Source organism: Typopeltis vanoorti, chromosome 4 (assembly GCF_054136105.1).
Source record: "Typopeltis vanoorti isolate ZY-2024b chromosome 4, IOZ_Tvanoo_1.0, whole genome shotgun sequence".
In the NCBI taxonomy this organism is placed as follows: Eukaryota; Metazoa; Arthropoda; class Arachnida; order Uropygi; family Thelyphonidae; genus Typopeltis; species Typopeltis vanoorti.
Window position 1 is genome coordinate 54194683 of NC_143552.1, and position 22124 is coordinate 54216806.

Sequence of the window (22124 nt, forward strand, 5' to 3'; positions counted from 1 at the left end):
TGTTTGTGAAGAAAAATTTCTGAAATTTTTATTGTATCTTGGAACTTAAGAAACTGTGAGAAGACTGTAATATAGAGGTATCAGATTTATCTTGTCAGAGTTTGTATGATTGTACTTATCGGAGAAGCTGAAGAGTTTATAATATCTTAATTAGTGATTTAATCTTGAGTGTATAATTTGTGATTATAAAATTAAATATTTGTTTTTGTTAATCTAAAGTTGTGTTTTGCCTGAATCTCTTTTACTGCACCATTCATAAAATATTCGAACCAAAGCGGGAAAATTAAGTAAGTTAAATATACTCGGCCAGTATATATTTTAAGGAGAAATGGTTGAAGGTTGATTTTTCTTCAATTCTTGAACTAATTCGGATATAGAGTGGCGCAGTCTTTAAATATAAATTTTCTCTATATTTGAATCAGAAATCAACTAGCAACTATTTTTTTTGGTTAAGAACATCGTAGTGACTAACATGTCGGATCCAAGGTAGTACAGATTAAGAAGAAGTAGGATCCAACAATAAATATGTTGTCAGTTGAATGAACCTCTCACGATGATTTTGCCGACTCCATGGAGCATGCAATAATAATAATTATACTCCTCCTAAATAAATTCAGCCTACAGGATTCCCTAACTAAATTGAATAACAGCTGTAATAAGTTTGGTAATAATAAAATCAGACAAAAAAAAGACAAAATTGTGCTTTCTGGGTGCAAAATATAATGATTTTAGTGAGGCTGTTATGGCACAAGAGGGTAAAGTAAAAGAGATGATAGTTTTGGCTGGAATGATTTGAAAGGAGAAAAGTATGGCATGGGAGAGGACATGAAAGAATTACTGGAAATGTCAAAAGAAAAGAGTGAGTGAGAGAGTTTAGGTAGTGAGTCTGTTGCCGCAGTATGACAAAGTGAAGCTGAGAAGGAGGGCCATAATTGCGAATGACTCGATGCATAGGTTATGCAGGAGGAGTAGTGTGGAGTTTATGGCGCGAGTTTGATGGGCAGAAGGACTTATATAAGAAGGATGGTTTGCATCTGAATGGATTTGGTGTTCAGAAACTGGAATAAGTGTTGTTGAATGAAGTGAAAGGAGATGTGCAGAATCAGAGAAACTAGAGCCTTTTTTTGAGGGGGGGGGGAAGGGGAAGCTGTATTAAAGCTGCATAAGAATGTGTATAATATGTCTAGGTTAGTACCACTGGTAACAAACCAGAATGGGATAGTTAGTATAAAGCATCAGGATAGGGGTGGGCCTAAGAGGCTTTTGCACTTTATGTACACTAATGCCAGAAGCATTAGGAACATGCAGTAGAAATTTTTGGCATCCATTAGTTCATCCTGGCCAAAGGTTATTGGCATTAGTGGGATAGAATGTGAAGGGTATGAGGTGTAGTGAAAAAAGAATGAGGGGGGGTGTTATTGATGATATCTGATGAACTGCAACCAAAGAGAGTAGAAGTTCAACTGCATGTCAATGAAAATAGACATTTGAGGCTATCTGGTGTGAGATAATGGCAGCAGAACAAAATATACAGTTGGCTGCTGCTATAGACTGAGGGATGGAAAGGATGATGGGGATAGTATGCACCAGCAAATAGACTCAATGAGTGGAGGGCAGGTAATTATCATGGAGGCTTTCAACTATGGGAACATAGATTGGAATGAGGAGAGGACACATGAGAGGATGGAAATGGAATTTATGCAGTTACTAAGGAACAGTTACCTGAGACAGCATGTGATCGAATATATACTAGGGGTTCGAGAGTGCTCGATCTAGTAATTGCTTCTGAGATCTTGTCTATAATGAATATGACCATGTTGCCACCAGTTGGTGAGAGTGATCATATGGTCTTGACCTGGGAGGTGGCCAAATGTGTGATATTACATATAACATATTTAGGAAATTGCTTGGATCAGTGTTATGGCATGTGAAACTACAAGGACTTGATGTTGATAGTGTATGGGAAGTGGTAAAGGAGTGTTTGAGGGAAGTATTGGCAGACTGCATACCTAAAGTCAGAAGGGAAAATCACGTGGAAGTGAAATGGATGAATATCATCATTAAGCGAGAGCTGGAAAAAAAAAAGAAAAGAAAGAAATGTGTGTGAGAGGGGGGGGGGGAATTCAAGGAGAAAGGTGGCCAGCAGGCACATGAACAGTACAAACAACAGGCCAGAAGGGTAACCAGTGTGATAAGAAAGGCAAAAGCAGAGAAAATTAACAATGCAGGCTAAAGATAATCCCAAACAGTTCTTTTGATATGCTGCAAGTAAAAGAAAGAATATCTATGGCAGAATGATTTTAATGAATGCTGATGGTAGGAAGGTAACTAAATCATTCGAAATAGTAGAATTACTAAGTGAATACCTTGCAAGAGTGTATCATCCAGGTGGAGTTATTGCAGTGACGAGAGAGGCAAAGTATTGGAACTGAGGTAAATGAAATGGAGCTGTGTAGCATATTACAGAACCTTAATGTGAATTCAGCTATGGGGTTAGATGGAATACCAGCTGGAGTTTTGTGTGAAGCTGCTAGGGAATTGTCAGTGCCCTTGACCACATTGTTTAATCTCAGCTCTGGGTTAGTCCTGAGGGGGGGGACAGGGGAAAGTAGTTCCATTGCATAAATGAAGCTCCAAGACTGATGCAGCAAATTACTGACCAATCAGCATATCAGGAGTTGTTGTTGTCAAGGTTGGAGAAGTTGGTCAAGAGCAAAATACAGAAACAAATAGATGAAAATGGGAGCAACATGGTTTTGTGAAGGTTAGGTCATGCCTCAGTAACTTGCTCACCTTTTATAATACAGTGACAGCTGAGTTGGATAAAGATAATGGGTTTAAAGTGATACTGCTGGACATTTCAGAAGCCTTTGATAGGATACCACATGAAATTCTAATCAGTAATAAACTGCAGTATAGGAAAGGATCTGAGAGGAACTGTTCAGTTGTTTGCTGATGATGCAAAGTTGGGTAGAGCAGTAATTAACACAGACGATGTTAAAATTTTGCAGGATGATTTAGATAGACTGGCAGTCTGGGCAAAGGAGAATGGATGTTATTTTAATGTGGCAAAGTGTAAGGTTATGCATTTTTGTATGAAAAGATTATCAGCTGTATACCACATTGATGGAAATGTACTCCAGGAAATTGATGAAGCCAGAGACTTGGGAGTGTGTGTTAGTGGATAGGGAGTTAAAGTTTAGGGGGGCACATAGCAAAAGTGGCCAAGATGGTAGCAGATCTATAGAATGAACCTTACGAAAACAGGTTGAAGATTTGTGGGTTACAGAAACTGGTTGATAGTCGGAAAAGGAGGGATGTGATTGAGGCATACAAATTACTGAAGGGTTTCTACAAGATTAGTTCAGAGGAAATTTTTCAAAACAGGTCTGGTGGTGGCAGTGGGAGAACTAGGGGCCATTCTTGGAAACTGAGTAAGAGTGTAGTTAACAAGGATGTTAGAACTAGGTTTTTTGTTTGTAGAGTGGTGAATGAGTGGAATAGGTTGCCAGAGTCTGTTGTGGGTGCCATGAGTGTGAATGAGTTCAAGGCAAATTATGATAGATATTGGGAAAATGTTGGATAGTGTTAAATGATGTAAGGACTCCTTGGAGTAGCACATAATAAATAGGCAGGAACATTTAAGACCTCAAATATTTTGGCTATTTAGGCACAATTTAAAAGTCATGATATTAGAAAGTATCTCAACATTGTTTATCAGTGCACAACCAAGGTGATCTTAGGTGATATGGTCTCTTAAATAGAATGAGAGACAAAAGGTTAGCAGAACAAGTACTTTTTTTTTCCCCAGGAAAAAGAACCATAGAAAGACTAAAATTTAGTTGGATTGATACAGTAAGAAATGCTAAAATGTAAGGTGAGAAAGGTATTGGGGTTGTGACAGATAGCAGATTAATTTGGAGGAAAATTGTCTGTGCAAACTTGGTAATGATGTAAACATTTCATGTGTTTGATTCATTTGATTGGGGGCATATATCAAGAATTTGATTTTTATGATGCATCCTTCAAGTCACATTGCTAGCTTTAGAGATGCTGTTCCACTGCTTTCATTTGATTCATTTAGCATTTTTAGAAACTTGTTCCGTGCAGTTAGCTGAGTGGCTATGTGCTTCGCAACCATATGTCTAGGAAAAGAGTCTCTTGGGTTCAATTCTTGTCGCTGATGTGAGTAGCTTAAGGATCTTTCTCAGACATAGCCAAGTTAGTCGGGCTTGGGTGTGGACAGCAAGGTTTTTCTGGGTGTTTTTCTCTCACAAGCAGGCAAACCAGCCCTGTGAACACACATGGATTTCAGTCAGGAATACTTAAGCCCCAGCCATAAGTCTGATTCATCAGCTATGCTGGTTCCGAGACCAGATAAAATTGGGAGATTGAAATGGTGCCATACTCCCCCTTAAAAGGGGCCTCACGGCCATTATATCATCATACGCTAAATAAATAAATAATAATTATAGGCATAGGTTTCTGTGGTTTAGCAGTTCATAAGAAAGATTCTGGTAATTGGACCACATGTTTATTAAGATAAATAACAATAAAAAACAATCCTGACAATTTTCGTAAGTCATTTGACTTGCATCTTCAGGGGTCAAAGGTAACTAAAAGTTTAAACACAAGAAATGAGAAATTACTCAAAATAGTTCATTCTGTGCAGTTGTTGGAATCTGCATTCAGATATTTAATTTAATGAACCGTTAGACGGCCACAACTGCATAGAATGAACTATTTTGAATAATTTCTCATTTCTTGTGTTTAAACTTTTAGTTACCTTTGATCCCTGAAGATGTAAGTCAAACGACTTACGAAACTTGTTGGGTTTGTTTTTTATTGTTATTTATCTTAATAAACATGTGGTCCAATTACCAGAATCTTTCTTATGAAATAAATAAATAAATTTAGAAACTTTAGAAACTTGGTTATCTATTATAACTTTACCCAATTCAGTAGATCATTCAGCATTGAGATGTTCATTACCATGGAATAACGTGTTATTCATAATGAATTTACCCCATAAATTGAGGATTTCAAAATAATGCTCAATATACAGTTACTCAAAATCCAGTTTACTGGCATTGCTCGTAACATGGAGTCTTTTATCAAAGTTAAGCAACATATTATCAAACCTTCTTTTTATACTCTTGATTTTGTTGCTATAGTGAGTGTCAAGAAATTGTCTATTTATCTTTTAAATAATCCTACCACTTGTTTAAATGTCTCCGGTTTTTTCCCTTCCAAGCATTTCTTAGATTATTTATCTCCCATTCTTGTGCCATCTAGGAGGTTGATGCCATGATGTGATTCATAGTTGATTACATGCATAACAACATAGTGAGAACCCTATCTCTTTCACATATTAGTTGTAAGTATTCATGGCTGTAAATCCATGTGTGTGTGTGTATGTGTGTGTTCATGGGGCCAATTTGCATGTTGAGGGAAATCCCCCCCCCCAAGTTTCTGGGTGAAAAAACCATCTATCTGTGTATGAGACCAGGTAACTCACCTTTAGTCAAAAGAGACCAGATAAAAGTTCCTCACTTCATGGATGGAAATTGAACCCCGGGTCTTTCAGACCAAAGGGCTTTGTCTATACTGACTGAGCTACGGAAGCTCACAGATGTTTACATGAGTAGTGCAAGACTTATAAATAGCTTCAAAAAAGAAAGCAATTGTCTTTATGCAAATACTTGGAGTATCATTAATGGGAATTTGAGCTATTGATCAATACCTGTGTGAGTCAATAAATGATATGTATCTCCACTTTAGACTTATCCAAGGAACATTATATTGCCAAATTTGATTATCATGAGATCACCATAAATCATAATATTACTGTGTCAGTATTATGATTTATGGTGATCATAATATTGACACAGTACTCCATGTACTCCTGTATAAAACTCCTGTACAGGTACTCCATGGAGTCCAAAGATTCATCGCATGCTGAGCATTATTCACACACATACCTATCATACCTCTCTGTAAACATTCACTGTCATAGTACTCACAACTATCAATGTGCAATCCATTGTATTCACCACTCTCCAAGCAAAAAATCTAGTTCATGCACTGTTATTAACCACACCCTTAGACATCTTTCAGGAGTGATTCTGTGTTCTCTTCCTACTTGTCGTGTATTAAAAAAAATTTTTGTATGAATCTTATAGAACCTGTTTAATAACTTATACATTTATATCATGTTCCCTCTCTTCTGTCTGTTAACTAAACTCTGCAGCCCACACACCTTCAGTCTATCCTCATAAAGAGAATTATTTCCCCTTATAGATTGTCGTTTCTCATCTTATTCATCCTCTAAAACAGGGATTCTCAACCTATGGTACGCGTACCACTGGTGGTACGTGAGCTGTCTTACTGGTACATCTAATATATTGAATTAAATATAGTGGTACACCACTGGAAAAGGTTGAGAACCCCTGCTCTAAAAGATAATCATCTAAAATATTGCCAAAATTAGCATCTGCTGATGCTGAATATTTTAGTCTTCTTCTTTACTTTGTCCCATCCTGCTCTTATGCAATTATTTCCTTAAAGATTTCCTTTTGTTAAACAGCAGCTACATTTAAATACTGTTCACTAATCTAATAGCTGACCTTGTTTTTAGAAACTCCAGCTATTACTTCCAGTTGTTTCTCTCTAAAGAAGTTGACCTTTGTAACAGTAGAACAATTTTATATATACTTGTTAAGAACTTTGGCATTTATTAGTTTTGCCAGTTTTTGGTACACTGCTTGGAAATTGATTTTTTTTTTTTTTTTTTTTTTTTTTTTTTTTTTTTGCTACTTCCATCATTGCATTTCATGTGATTAGTAGAAGTTATCCTTCATATCTGATCTCTCCAACTCTTTAGAACATACATTGGTATTATCTTCTTTGACTTCTTACCCACATCTAAAATTTAAATGAACAAACTTATTTCATGTTACTTTAATAGCATATCTCATGGTGCAAATTTATATTATCTTTATTTAGTTTACACAGAAAGGATAGTATATCCTTTGTGTCCTGTTATTAATTACAGGATACAAGAATAATGAACACTATAATAAATCAATTGAATAGTGTAGTGAATTAACTTATCCTATTCAATTTGGCTGATTTATTTTAATATTATTCAATTTAGTTGATTTATTACAATAGTGATAGTGTAATAAATAATCTTTTACCATAATTTCTTATTACATTTTATACTAATGCTGTATTTATTGATAAGAGTGTATTGGCATTACAGTTTTTTTTTTTTTTAAAAAAACAACACTGTGAACCATTAGTTTACATTGGCCAGAGTTTAATATGTGAAATAACTTTATTTTTTTTAAAATATTAATTTCTCCAATGATTTCTTAAGTTATTCTTTTTATAGATGACAATTGTACAAGCTAATAGAATTGACAGAGAAAATGGTGCAGCACTCTTTCATCCACAAAAGTGGGTAGAACTTGGAAAAGCAGTGTTTTCTCTATTTAAGAAATCACCACCACTTTACTATATGTTAGTATGAATTTTTTTTTCTCATTATTGAACTTTTTTTTTTTAACTTTTCCTTTTTTGAGCTATAGATGTTAAAAATCTGATTTATATTGATTAGGAAATCAAAATGTTGCAAAATAGGAAAAGTAAGTTTATCCTTTTAAGAAGTTGATTTCATTGTTGAAAGTTTTTTCCTTTGGTTATAATATAAATTAAAGATACCAAGAAATTATATATTTGGTGGTTTAATCCTTTATCCAAGTGAATTAAATATACCAAGAAATTAACCAAGTATATAATTTTTTGGTATCTTTAATTCACTTGGATAAAGGATTAAACCAAGTATATAATGTCTTGGTATCTTTAATTTAAGTTGATTTCATTTTATATAAAAACATATTCTTCTTCATAATAAGTATAAGATAATTTATGAAGGCTATAGCTATAATATGTAACACTGAATATGAATACGAGGGGTATTCTCAAAAATAACCTGAATCTGAACTTGACTCACGTGCATTTTCTAGTTATGGATGATGCCACTAGGCATCATGAGTAGTTTTCCATGCCAGTCTGGCAAGTGCCATCATCCTGTTTGAACTAGTTCATTGTTCTGGCTTCTTATTTGTTAGTGCTTACAAGCAAGTTTGGTGATTTTGTGATGGCTTACCACAAGAAACGGAGAGAGAGTGCTCAAAATTTTGTTTTCTTTTGGGTATAACTGCAGCTGAAACTATTATTATGCTTCGGCAAGACTTTAAGGATGATGCTTTAGGTAAAACGCAAGTGTACAAGTGGTTTTCCCATTTCAAAAATGGGCATGTCAGTTGAAGACCAACCACGATCTGGCTGACCTTCGACAAGCAGAAATGATGAAAACATCAAAAAGGTTTGCCAGGCGATCAGTGAAGATTGTCGAAAGTGTGTGATGAAAATTGCCAGAAATGTGGAGTATCAGAGGTTGGTTGTTGCATCCACTACAATGCCCCAGCACACATGGCCTTGTCTTTCCAACAGTTTTTAACAAAAGAACAACATGGCAGTTGTTCCCCATCCTCTCTACTTGCCCAATCTCTCTTTCCATGTGACTTTTTTTTTATTCCCATGGATAAAGAAAACCATTAAAGGGCAGCAATTCATTGATGTGGACGAAGTGAAAGAAATGTCACTGATGGCCATAAACGGTATTCTATAATAAATTTAGTTTGATAAACTAAACTCCCATAATGCACAGCGCATCTCCTTGTGGACATGTACTACCCATACTGGTTTCGACCTTTATTGAGGTCTCATCAGTGGGAGCCAGGCCCAGACTGGAGATACTAAGGCAGAAGTAATAGGAGAGGTCATCCTTATCTATAGGAGTTGCCAAAAGGTGTGCCACTTTATTATTAAATTACTCTGGATTTAGAGAAAGGTGTTTGAAAATTTATTTTTCACTTGGTTAGACTATAATAAATTTAGTTTAATCCTTTATCCAAGTGTGAGCAAACAAAGTTTGCACCTGAAAACATCTTCAAGACTGAGGTAAGGTAGTACAACACCGGGCAACTTGCAGCAAAGGTGGATTAAGCTCTCAACTCCTTGTCTCAGTATCTCCCATAATGCACAGCACATCTCCTTGAGGACATGTATACTGCTATGCATTAAGGGAAGGGCCACTACCCATACCGGTTTCGACCTTTATTGAGGTCTCGTCAGTGGGAGCCTGGCCCAGAGTGGAGATACTAAGGCAGAAGCAATAGGAAAGGTCATCCTTACCTATAGGAGTTGCCAAAAGGTGTGCCACCTTATTATTAAATTACTCTGGATTTTGAGAAAGATGTTTGAAAGTTTATTTTTCACTTGGTTAGACTATAATAAATTTAGTTTAATCCTTTATCCGAGTGTGAGCAAACAAAGTTGTACTACCTTACCTCAGTCCTGAAGATATTTTCAGGCGCAGACTTTGTTTGCTCACACTTGGATAAAGGATTAAACTAAATTTATTATAGTCTAACCAAGTGAAAAATAAACTTTCAAATGGTATTCTAGTTGAACAGTTCCAGAACTTTTTCCAACAGTAGAAAAAACGTTGGGACAAGTGCATTGACTCACGTGGAGAGTACTTTGAAGGAGACTAGAATATGGTATTATTGATTTAACCCTGTCATGTCCCAGTCGTGTCCAACTCTTGGTAACTTTGTAGGCAAGTGTTCTTGCCACAAAGTGTTTCTGGTGAGATTTTTACAGGGTACTTCAAAATTGCCCCCCCCCCCCATTTTATCCAGGCTTAGGACAGACCTATGGCTGGATTGTAAGTATTCATGGCTGTAAATCTGTGTGTGTGTCAGACCAGTTTGTCTGTTCTGAGGGACAAAAAAACTTTTTCTGGGTGAAAAAATTATCTCTGTATGAGACCAGCTAACTCACCTCTAGTCAAAAGAGACCAGATAAAGGTTCCTCATGCCATGGGTGGGAATCGAACCCAAGTTTTCTGACCAGAGGACTTTGTCTATACTGACTGAGCTGCAGAGGCTCCAATATGGTATTATAGACTTTAATAAATTGTTTTTAAAAATAATTCAGATTATTTTTGGGTACCCTATCCCCCCATATATATCCTTCTTTAATGAATGGATGTAAAGTGATTTGGTCAAATTCAGAATGGAAGATTTGGGCCGTGCCATTGTTGTCTTAATTATTACACTTCAGTTGATAGGAGATTTAATAAATAGAAGCTTTTTTTTTTTTTTTCATGAAAAAGAACTGACATAAGAAATTTTTTTAATTTTATTATTTTTACTAAAATATAAAGAGCCAATAGGCTTCATTTCAGCGATATAAGCATTATTTAAATTAAGGGGATATTAAATCCCACATTGTTTTAAAACCGAATAAGAAACTCAAAGATTGGAATCCGAGAGTTTCATGCCGAATATAGTAAACTATAAAAGTATTGGCGATTACTAGCGTGAGCTAATGCAAGTAGTCCTAGTACGTAGTACAATCTCAGGCAACTCGCAGCAAAGGTGATAAAGTTCTGATCACTATTCTTGGTATTTTCCATAATGTAAAAACACATTTCCTAGGAAATGTATGCTGTTATTACATTATGGTGGGAGGTCACTACCCAGAACGGTTTCAGCCTTTTTTGAGGCTTCATCAGTGAGTAGCTAGACCAAATAGATACCAAAAGGTATAGCGAAAAGAACTTATATACTCTGCTATACGAGTTGTCAAAAAGATGCAACCATTGAGTTACTAAAATATAAAGAGCCAATAGGCATCATTTGTGATATAAACATTATTTAAATTAAGGGGATATTAAATCCCACATTGTTTTAAAACCGAATAAGAAACTCAAAGATTGGAATCAGAGAGTTTCATGCCGAACAGTTTCAAGCAGAGTATATAAGTTCTTTTCGCTATATCCTTTGGTATCTATTTGGTCTAGCTACTCACTGATGAAGCCTCAGAAAAGGCTGAAACCGGTCTGGGTAGTGACCTCCCACCATAATGTAATAACAGCATACATTTCCTAGGAAATGTGTTTTTACATTATGGAAAATACCAAGAATAGTGATCAGAACTTTACCACCTTTGCTGTGAGTTGCCCGAGATTGTACTACATACTAGGACTACTTGCATTAGCTCACACTAGTAATCGGCGATACTTTTATAGTTTACTATATTCGGCATGAAACTCTCCGATTCCAATCTTTGAGTTTCTTATTCGGTTTTAAAACAATGTGGGATTTAATATCCCCTTAATTTAAATAATAATTATTTTTTTTTTTATATGGACCTAAAACTAAAGGGTAGTGAATGAAACTCAGGATTGTGTGTGTTTCTAGGAAAAATTGAAGAAAAATTCTAGTAGAAGTGCTTGCTAGGTTACTGTTCCAGATATAGATTACTTTAATTCATTCATTGCATTGAAATTAGGGAGCTGAAATTATGTATGTCTATATATATGTTTGTGTATGCACACATACTGCTTGGAAAAAAAGTCAACGGACACCCCCACGGGCAAGGTGCATCGTGTCATGTAACAAGTCACGTGTTTGTAGCTGCAGTATAAATTGGAGAAACATGATGCTCCCAAATCAGTGAAATGGCTGCAAGAAGAGAACTGACAGAATGTGAAAGCGGCATTGTATTAGAATGCAATGTTGCAAGCCTATCCGGCAAATCTGTCAACAATTTGCCAACAATGATTGGCAAATTGTTGCCCAATCTGTCAACAATGATTGGCAAATTGTTGACAGATTGGGCCATCCCAGGTCAACAATCAGTGATATCATAATGAGATTGAAACATAGAGTTAACTGCAAGTGCCACCCACAGTGGATGACCTACCACACTCACTGAACATGATCATATGGTACTACAAAGGATAATATATAAAAACTGCCATTTGTTGGCTGACACATTGAATGTGGAGTTCGAGATATCGACTGGAACATGAATCTGCACAAAATCATTCAGAACTGAGGCTCACAACATGGGTTGCCATGGTAGGACCACAATATTCAAGCTCCACATTACCCAAAACCCACATGCAACGTCTTCAGTGGCACAAAGAGCATGTACAGTGGGACTTGGAAGCTTGGAAAGCTGAGCGACAAACTATGTTACATCCTCTACCGAGCAGATAGATGGGTATGTCAAATGCCCGGTGACCATCTCTTACCAGAGTGCGTAACCCCAACTATGAAATTCAGAGGTGCCAGTGTGATGGTATGGTCCTGGTTTGGTCTCAGACCTCTGTTTGTGGTGCCACAAACATTGAACTCTGAGAAGTATGCAAACATCCTGGACAATGCAGTGCTTCCTACTTTGTGGCGTTTCTAGCGAACTGACCATTATCTCTTTCAGCAAGACAATGTAACATATCATAAGGCTGCCGCTGCTGTAACTGTGTGGTTTGTGGACATGAACATCACCACACAATTGGCATCACAGAGCCCTGATCTCAACCCATTTCAACATCTGTGGGTTGAAGAGGAGTGTCTGGTGAGGTCAAGGGAACATCTGCAGTAGAACAGTCCAGAACCTCATTACACACATGCAGAAAGAATGGTCCCAAATTCTCATTGATTGCTGTTGTATGCTTCTGGAAAGTATGCTGCATAGGATTGCTGGTCATCGCAGAAAAGGGAGGTCCTACATCTTATTAAGGTGGATGCCATGGCAGTTTGTTCATCATACTATGGTGTCCATTGACTTCTTTTCAAGTAGTGTATACACACACACACACTGGGGTACATCACAATACGTTTTTAGTAAGCCACAGCATAATTGCTCTACTAATTATTGATCTTACTCTAATTTCAGGCAAGGGAAAGAAAAGAAGGAAGAGAGTGAAATTTAAATAAAAATAAATAAAAATATATGGATGTTTGTGATTTTCTTTAGGTGGGAGATGAATTTTATTGCTCAGTGTGAGACCACAGTTCCACTTATTGGAGATCTGAAGTGGCTTGAAAAGTTTCATGTTTGCTCTCTATGTAAAAAAAATAAAATAAATAAAAAATACCAAAAAATTAAAAAAAAAACCTTTAGCCCACCCACAGTATGAATGTACTAAGATTTACAGAAATACCTTTCTAACGTACATAAAAAATGAATGATAAAGATAATAATAAATAATTAAACACTAAGTAAGTGGAATGGAACTACATCAATTGCCACTAGTTAAATTCTCTACAATCCCATTATTTTTATGTTCTGTTTGTTGTCTGTTGATCAGGTTTTGGAGATTTTTGAAGTTCTGCCATTCTTTTCTTCTGTTGTTCTATTCCTAGATGCTGTGTTGATTGCAAATAGACCTTCGAAATTCTTAAAACAGTTAATCCATCATTTGTGCTTCAGAGTGTGAAGATTGATCAGCATTCCATAAGCTTTGAATTTTCTTTCATTCCACGTTTTGGTACTGTATGAGTTAGGTGCTTTTCCAGCAGTTCTGTAGCAGATTTGAATTGCATGACTGGAAAAGCCTGATTTTCCATAACAAATGAATTTAATTTGTCATTTTTCTTTTTCTTTTTTTTTTTTTTTTTATTATTATTATTATCATCATCATCAAATTCCTGCCATGTACCCTCAAGGGGTGTACAGGATATGATAGTACTACATGAAAAAATTACATCATTACTAACTTCCTATCTACAATTTTCCTCCAAATCAGTCTGTTACTTGTCAAGACTCCAACATTATCAGATCTTATATTTCTATCATCTAAGGCACATTGTACTGTATCAATCCACCTATATCTTAGTCTTCCACTGGGTCGTTTTGCTGCCAACCTGGCAGAGAACACTTGTTTTGCTAATCTTTCTTCGCCCATTCTGTTTAAGTGACCATACCACCTGAGATTAGCTCTGCTAATGCATTCATGGATGCTGACAATGTCAAGTTCTTTCCTAATATCCTCATTTTTAATATGATATTGCCATTGATGCCATCTGTTCACACCTCTAATCTTTCTCAGGACTCTCATATCTGCGGTCTCTAGTCTTTGGTCAAGTGTTTTACTTCTGACCCAGCTCTCAGATCCATAAGTTAAAATTGGTTTGAACACTGTCTTGTATACAGCTAATTTAGTGTTCCGACTATTGGGATTGAATTTCTCCTCCTAAATGTAGGGTAAATTCAGTGGTGTTTTTTTGGATGATATGCAGTGGTATTTTTAGTATGCCTATTATGATATTTGCTATAACTATTTCTATAATTTTAAATGACTTTCATGTTTTTATATTAACACTTGGTCTCACGTGAGTTGTGCCTCAAGCAGGACTGTATTTCAGTGCTACAGTAAAACTTTTACTTTGTTTGGTTTGTGATTTTGTGCTATGGTGTTCATTCCAGTTATTTGTAATTACTCTGTTTTCATTAAATAATGTATACATTGACTGTATCTGTGTGCTGTTTTTTAGTGCTACAATAAAAACTTACTTTGTTTTACTTGCATACCAGTATATACCGATTATGCAAACAAAAAGTGCTTAACAAATTCTCATGTCCTGTCTGAGGATCAAGTACAACACAAGTCAATTTTTTCCTTCCTCTTGCAAACAAGTTAAGTAAATCATTTTACTAGATTTTATCTAATTTTCTCAGTTGTTCTGTTCATCTAAGAAGTAATACCAAAAAAATTTTCTTGAACTGTAGAGTAAAAAATATAAAGAATTACTAGTTTCTTTTCCCCTTCCACAGTTAAGAAATTGAGAACAGGTGAGAAAATAAGTGAAGAGTTAACTAAGGCTGTGTTCAAAGACTGTTGTTCATGTTCATGATGGTATCAGCATCTAGCAGCAGAGAATGACTAATATAAATGACTGGCCAAGTTGGTGGACTGTTGTTAAAAAAAAAAAAAAAAAAGATTTCTATATAAAGTATGACTGACTAAATTATCAAAATAAGAGATTTAGATGCAGGATCATTGTTAGGGTATATGCTGCCACTAAATTCAAGAAAGTCAATATATATATATATATATATATATATATATTTTTTTTTTTTAAAAAAAGGTAACTTTAATTGTTCAGATAGTTTTGCCACCCTCCCCTTCCCCACAGGCACATTCCTAGAGATTGCTATAGTGGGTTATGATGGTCCAGCTTGAATGTACATTATGTAAATAAATGGAAAGAACTCAGAGTGGAAAAGAAGATTGGCATGAAGATTTCTAAGGAATAAGCAAACAATGAAGTTACCTATTTTGGTGAAGGTAGAGCGCAACAGCTATTATCTTTAAGAAAGAAAACATTATCACACTACGAAGTAGCAATAAAGGTACATACGTTTTTAGTTTCCATTTTTTCCCTCCTAGAAAAGAATGAGTACTGGTACCTATTTATTTACAGAAAAAGCACTGAGTAAAATTTTAATTTTGTGAGTGGTGAATGTCACCTTAATACTGTATTTATGCAGTTCAGTCCTTTTTCTCAGATATTCTCATGATGGTAAAGAATAGCTATGACATTACTGTAATCTTTTAATAAAGGATTTTGTTGATTGTTTTCCTGTTGTGACCATCCTGTATAATCATTTTGTTTATAATTTTATGCTCATTTTTCATAGCATGCTCATCAGAGCAAACTGTTAAAACTGTTTTTGAGGATGCTAATGGCCCTCTAGTTTTTATGTTTCGGTGATGGTATGAGTTTTTTTGTTTGTATTAGTGTGTGTAGATTTATGGCAGACACTGAATGAAAGGTAAATGTCCAATCTTATGTCCATTTCTCACCTTCTCGTGGTGCACCCTGTTAGGTATATACCTGGAAACAGAATGAACCAGGATGGGCTGGCGTTTGGGATTTAGCTGACCAAATTGTATTCTTATTGACTTAAACCACAGTATAAAATGATGGTACAACATGACAGAATTTCATGCCTGCTTCGGCGTCACCTGGTTAAACATGACTCCTGTTGTTTTTAACAGGGAACCAGGGGTGAACAGTGAAAAGTCAGATACTGGAACAAATCCTGGAATACGTTTCAACTCGATATCAGCAGAGATCAAGATTGGTACCGTCCATGTAAGAAACATCAATGGAAAAGAAATTGAACTTGCAGAAGACATAGATAAGTACCAGATAGACATAATAGGCATGACTGAAACAAAGAAGACAAAAACTGGCGAGAACTTTCCAAGCAACGAATACAAAATGTTATATTCTGACAATAACAAGCAGGGAAAAGAGAAGTAGCTATAGTATTCAATACTAAACATGAGGAAAATCTTGAATGGCAGGCAGTATTAAGTAGAGTGATGTGGGCTAATATCAAATTGGGGAACTGGACAGTGAGACTTATTTGTGCTTATGGTCTCATAGAAGTTCTACTAAGGAGGAAGTGGAGGAATTTTTTGAGGTATTAGAGAAGGCAGCCGACACAACAAAAAAAGGAAACGTTGTGTTAGAGATCTAAACAGTACAGTAGGAAATGATTACTAGACACATAGAGATGTTTTGGGAAAATTTGAAGAAAAGCACGAAGCTAATAATGGTAAATTCTTGCTGGATTTCTGTTCATGACATGGTTTAGTTATTACTAACACCATGTTCCAACATAAAAATGTGCATAAATTCACATGAAGAGAAGATGTAAGAAATAAGAAAACCCTCATTGACTATGTTATAGTTGATAGCGATATTTTCCCATTGGTTCAGGACATAAGTATACAGAGTATACAGAGAATTTGAAATAGTGATCACTACTTAGTTTTGAGCAGATAAAATTGAATTTCATATTGAAAAAGAGTGAGTAAGTTTTAAAACTAATGAAAGTTTAGCAGCTTTCACAGGTGAATTGTGTAGACTCAAATATACATAAAACTATTGAAGGAGAAAATGAAAGAAGCAGATCTTGGAGATTCAGTGGCAGACTGTAAAGAAAACTTGATTCGTCCAGCCAGAGAGACATGTGGTGAGATAATCTGCAATGATAGAAAAATCAGAACTCCATGGTGGACCAAGGAAGTTAAAGAGACAGTCAAGGAAAATGAGAAAGCATATCGAAAGTTCCTGGCAATACAGAATTTCATATTTCAGAAAATTAGTTAAATTAATAAAATTAGTTAAACAAAAGTCATGAGAAGACTGTGGTAAGAACATAGAAAATAAACATAAAGAAGGTGATAAAATATTCTGGAGGCTATTGAAAAAGCACAGAAATGGAAGAAAGAGCAATGACAAGGGGGTGGGGCATCCCTGGAAAGTATGAAAGGAAGCTGTGAGCAAGAAGGTGAGGAGTAGTTTCTTTGCATGGAGGGGTGTTGGAACCGTGGAATGCATTGCCTGATAGAGTAGTGAGAGCAAGAGACTCCTGCAATGAGTCTCTTGACTCCATGGAGGCCTGAATGATAATAATAATAATAATAAAAGAGTACTGTAAAAGAAATTAGATAAAGGTGACATGAAAACTGAGGATAAAGATATTCTTGATGTATGGGGTAATTACTTTGAAAAACTGCTAAATGAAACAAGCAGTGTCAACACAGTGATAGAAAACTCCTAACAGAAATGCTGAAATATGGAGGTACAAAAGTTTTACAATGGCTGCATTGCATAATTCAGAGGCCTGGTCAGATTCCAGATAGTTGGAGCAGAATTCTCTTAGTATCCATCTGTAAAAAGGAAAATATAACCGAATGTGAGAATTACAGAGGTATTTCCCTACTGAGTGTTCCTGGTAAGATTTATATAAGTACAGTATACTTGGGCTAAGAACAATTGTGGAAGGGAAACTTGGTGAAGAAGTTGGATTCAAGCTAAATAGAGGGTGTCAGGATCAGATTTTCACTTTAAGACAAATAGTTAAGAAATCTTGGGAATATAGCAAGAATTTTATTTAAGTTTTGTTGATCTGGAAAAGACATATGATAAGGTGCCAAGAGAAAAACACTACAGTTTTTCTCAAATACTGTAGACCATATAACTGTAGTGTTTTTTTTTTCAAAACGTTACAGTTATATGGTCTAAATGTGACATTATATCGAGCAATATATAGTCTCTATTTAAGCTGTAATTCAGCAGTTAGAAGTGAAGGAGATACAGAAAAACATGGTTTGATTATTATTATTCAGGCCTCCATGGAGTCAAAATACTCATCGTGGGAGGTCCTTTCTAAGAAACACAAGTCTATCAAGACTCATCGAGGGAGGTCCCTCCTAGGAAACAAGTCTATCATACCACTCCTTAAATGCATTGACTGTTCTCGATCTCACCACTCCATCAGGCAATGCATTCCATGGTTCAACCACTTCTCACCCGCTTTCTCACAGTTTCCTTTCGTAACTTCCAGGGATGGCCCCTTGTCATGACTCCTTCCCGCTGTTCAATCAAGTGAAGGAACTCCCCAGTGTCAACCCTGTAACCACCTCTCAACAGTTTAAAAGTCTCTATCATATCGCCTCTCCTTCTTCTACCCACCAAACTCTGCATTCCACACTCTCTCTCAGCCGATCCTCATAACTAACTACAGTCCTGACACCATCTTTGTTATCCACCTTTGTACCCTTTCCACAGTTAATTTATCCCCTTCAAATCCTGGGGACCAGATCTGAGAACAATAGTCTTAAGTGTGGTCTGATCAGAGTCTTATACAATGGAATGATAACCATTTTATCTCTGCAGGTCAGTGTCCTTCTCATTATTGCAGCAATCCTCTGTGTTACCTTCACTACCTTTGCAATATGTCCCCTAAATTTCAGGTTTCTATCAATCATCAACCCCATTTCTCTTGTCTCCCCTACTTCCTCCAGTTTAACTCATTCCATAGAGTATGCAGCGTCCCATCGATGTGTCCCAAACCTCAAGACCCTACATTTTGCTGCATTAAATTGATACCCCCATTCATTTGCCTATCTGTCTAGCTTATTCAAATCCTCTTGCAGGGCTACCACATCTGCACTATTACTAATAACCCTTCCCAGCTTGGCATCATCTGCAAACAACTGAATATCCCCTTGATGTAAAATCAGGTGAGCAACAAGGGTACACGTTAACCACATTCATTATATATATGGATCACATTATGAAGGAAAGTGGTATTAAATCTGATATCAAAATTGACAATGTTAATCTTAGCTCTTTACTTTATGCAAGCGGTGTTATTCTTCTGAATAAATCCAGCACAAGTCTGTAAGATTCCTTGACAAAGACAGTGAAACTAGGCAGAAATGTCACAAACATCAAATGTATCCTGAATGGAGAACTTATGGAACAAGTAGAACATTTCAGCAATTTAGGCACAATTTTTAGTTTAGATGGTAAAATTAAATATGGAAATAGACAACAGAATTAGTAAAGCTGGTATGGTAGGAAGCTGAATAAATTTATATGGCATAAGAAAGAAATTAGTGAAACTACTAAATTAGCTGTATACCAGATAGTGTTCAAATAATTTTAACTTATGGATCTGAGAGCTGGGTTAGAAAAAAGCACTTGATTAAAGACTGGAAACCTCTGTGATCAGAGTTGTGAGAAAGATTAGTGGCATGAACAGATGGCAGAATCACATTAGAAATGAGGATATTAGGAAAGAACTTGCCATTGTTAGCATTCAGGAATGTTTCAGTAGGGTTAATCCCAGGTGGTATGGTTACGTAAATAGATTGGGAGTGGATAGATTAGCAACAAGTATTGTTTGCCATGTTTGCAGGAAAAAAAAAAAAGACCCATTGGCAAGATGTAGATGGATTGATACAGTAAAAATTGCCTTAAAAGACAGAAATATAAGATCTGATAATATTGGAGTCTTGACAGATGACAGATTAATTTGGAGGAAACTTGTTGATTGGAAGTTAGTAATGGTGTAACTTTTTTCATGTACTATTGCTATAATTATCCTGTACACCTCTTGAGACAATTTTACATATTAGGAATTCTATGATGACTGAAGAAAAGGACAACCTTAGAGAAGACCTGTGATAAGTGTATCCAGAAAAAGAAGAGAGGAGTTATTGTTTTTAATCTCATTGGTAAATTGGATGCGTTTGTTCAGGTGTTTTTTGCATCCATGGTACCAATATATTGTGAATTGCAAATATATTGTGAATGTTCTGAGCAAACTTTGGGTTTTAGAATCACTGAATCTAGAGCTGATTGTTCTAAGTATACTATATAAAAGTTAGTTTAGGGATGGGAGTGGTGAGTTCATGGCTGTACCTTCTTTTGGTAGGAAGAAATTATTTTTGCCGCACGAGATAGTCAGAAACAAATACATGGACAAAGAGGGCATGATATCCGTCATTAATTTGTTTTCTAAGAGAAAAAACATGTTTGTGATTGGTGCATTTGTGAAAAGTGCAGTTACATCAAAATTATCTAATAAATTTTCATTGTTGAGTGTGTCTTCTTAATTTTATTAATGAAGTGTTGTATATTTTTTTATAAGAGGGAAAATGACCTACCAACTCCTCGAGTGTTGACACTAATTTCTTGGCTAAATGATAATTAGTACTGTCATTTCTTTCTAATATCAGCCACAGTGGCACATTATTTTTGTGTGTTTTTGGAAGACCATAAATTCTAGGTGTGCAGGAATAATGCAGTAATAATAAACAGAACATAAAATAACAGGACTGTACAGAATTTATCAACTAATTGATGTAGTTCCATTTATTTATGTTTAATTATTATTATTTATTTATTTTTATCATTATTATTTGTTTATTTATTAGTTTATTTTATTCTTTTTGCTTATTTATTTTTTTAATTTAAATTTCCCTTTTCCTCCTTTTCTTTCCCTCATCAGAGTTCAGGATAGGGTCAACAGTTGCATAGCACTTATGCTATATCTTACTAAAATCTATTGTGATATAGGTTCTATATGTATTTCTTGTGATGACCTTGACATAAAGGTTGAAATGTGTTATTTTTATCTTGGTTTGAAGTAAAATAATCTGTCAGAAAGTTTGTCTCTATCATTTCTACACAATGAATTCTTACCACCATGTAACCATGAAAGAAAGAAAGAATAGGTTATTCATTATGATACCATATTTCAGCATAAAGGATATACATAAATTAATGTGCGAGAGCACCAAGAAACTAGAAAAGTCTTATTCATGTAGGGCAAACTGAACAAACAGCAAATGTTATAAAATTTTGGGTATTTTTGAAAGAGGATGTCATTTTGTGTTAGCAACCTTAAGAGACTTTACATTAGTTTGGAAGCAACCCTCATGTGATGGTCTCTTAACAGCATGATCTTAGTAGATAATCATATGCAGTAGATATGTATTTTTTGTACTTGATGTTAGCTATTTAGCAGAGTGGTTTTTCTTTGTATAGTAGTTTATAGATGGGCTTCATTTGGATAGACATTAAGGATGAACTTATAGAGCTGTAATTGGAGTTCTTCCTGTTGTTCACATCTTTTATTATGATAAATGCCCTCTTTTTAAGAAATGATTCCAAACTCCTTAAAGAGGAAAGAAATCTAATATGAAGGATAATAGGTTTTTCTTAGATGTCTAAGAAAATGCTTCATTTTGTTTTTTTAATAATTAAGATGTGAAAAAAGGTAGTTTCATAATATTCTACTAATATTGGGATGATAATTTTGGTAAAATGTATTCAAAAAGAGAAGAAAATTGCTTATTTTAGAGATATAATGCTTCTAAATGATGAAATGTTATTGATATCTCCACAAGAGATAGGAATTGCTCTTGAACTTTTTCTATGAAATTGATGTTGAAGTTGGCAAAGCGTGGTTAAGTGAGTTTCGTATGAGAAATAAGACAAGAGTATGTTCTAGTAACACTAAAGTTCATAACGTTACCAAGAAGAGCAGTGTTTAAAAGATCTTAAAGCTTTAGGCCTATTTTGAGTACTACAAATTTTGTGAAATGACGATGAATGGATTGTACTTTCATCAACTTAACTATGGACAGGATTTGAGGTTATTGAGAAGGTCATTAATGTACAGAAGAATGTGGGTACAAGTACAGAGCAGTGGGATATCCCCACACTGATAGCGATAAAAGCATTCAGATAGAAATCATTAACCAGTAGCATAGTGAATGTCAGACAGAAAACTGTTCACCAAGTTGCAAAGGGGCAAACCAAAAGATACCTGCTTCGTAAGATACCTGAGTTTCTCTGATATCTTACGAAGCTACCTTACTT

The 22124-nt window shown here is 35.5% G+C and overlaps 1 protein-coding gene across 1 annotated transcript in view; it reads left to right on the forward strand.

Annotated features, from left to right (window-relative positions):
* The window catches only part of Nse4 (SMC5-SMC6 complex kleisin component Non-SMC element 1), a 244990-nt gene that overhangs the window by 74366 nt on the left and 148500 nt on the right, over window positions 1–22124 (forward strand). The window contains exon 4 of the mRNA XM_090391177.1: window positions 7397–7524. Coding sequence (XP_090247303.1) covers window positions 7397–7524 — 128 coding nt within the window. The remainder of the gene's footprint in view (window positions 1–7396; window positions 7525–22124) is intronic.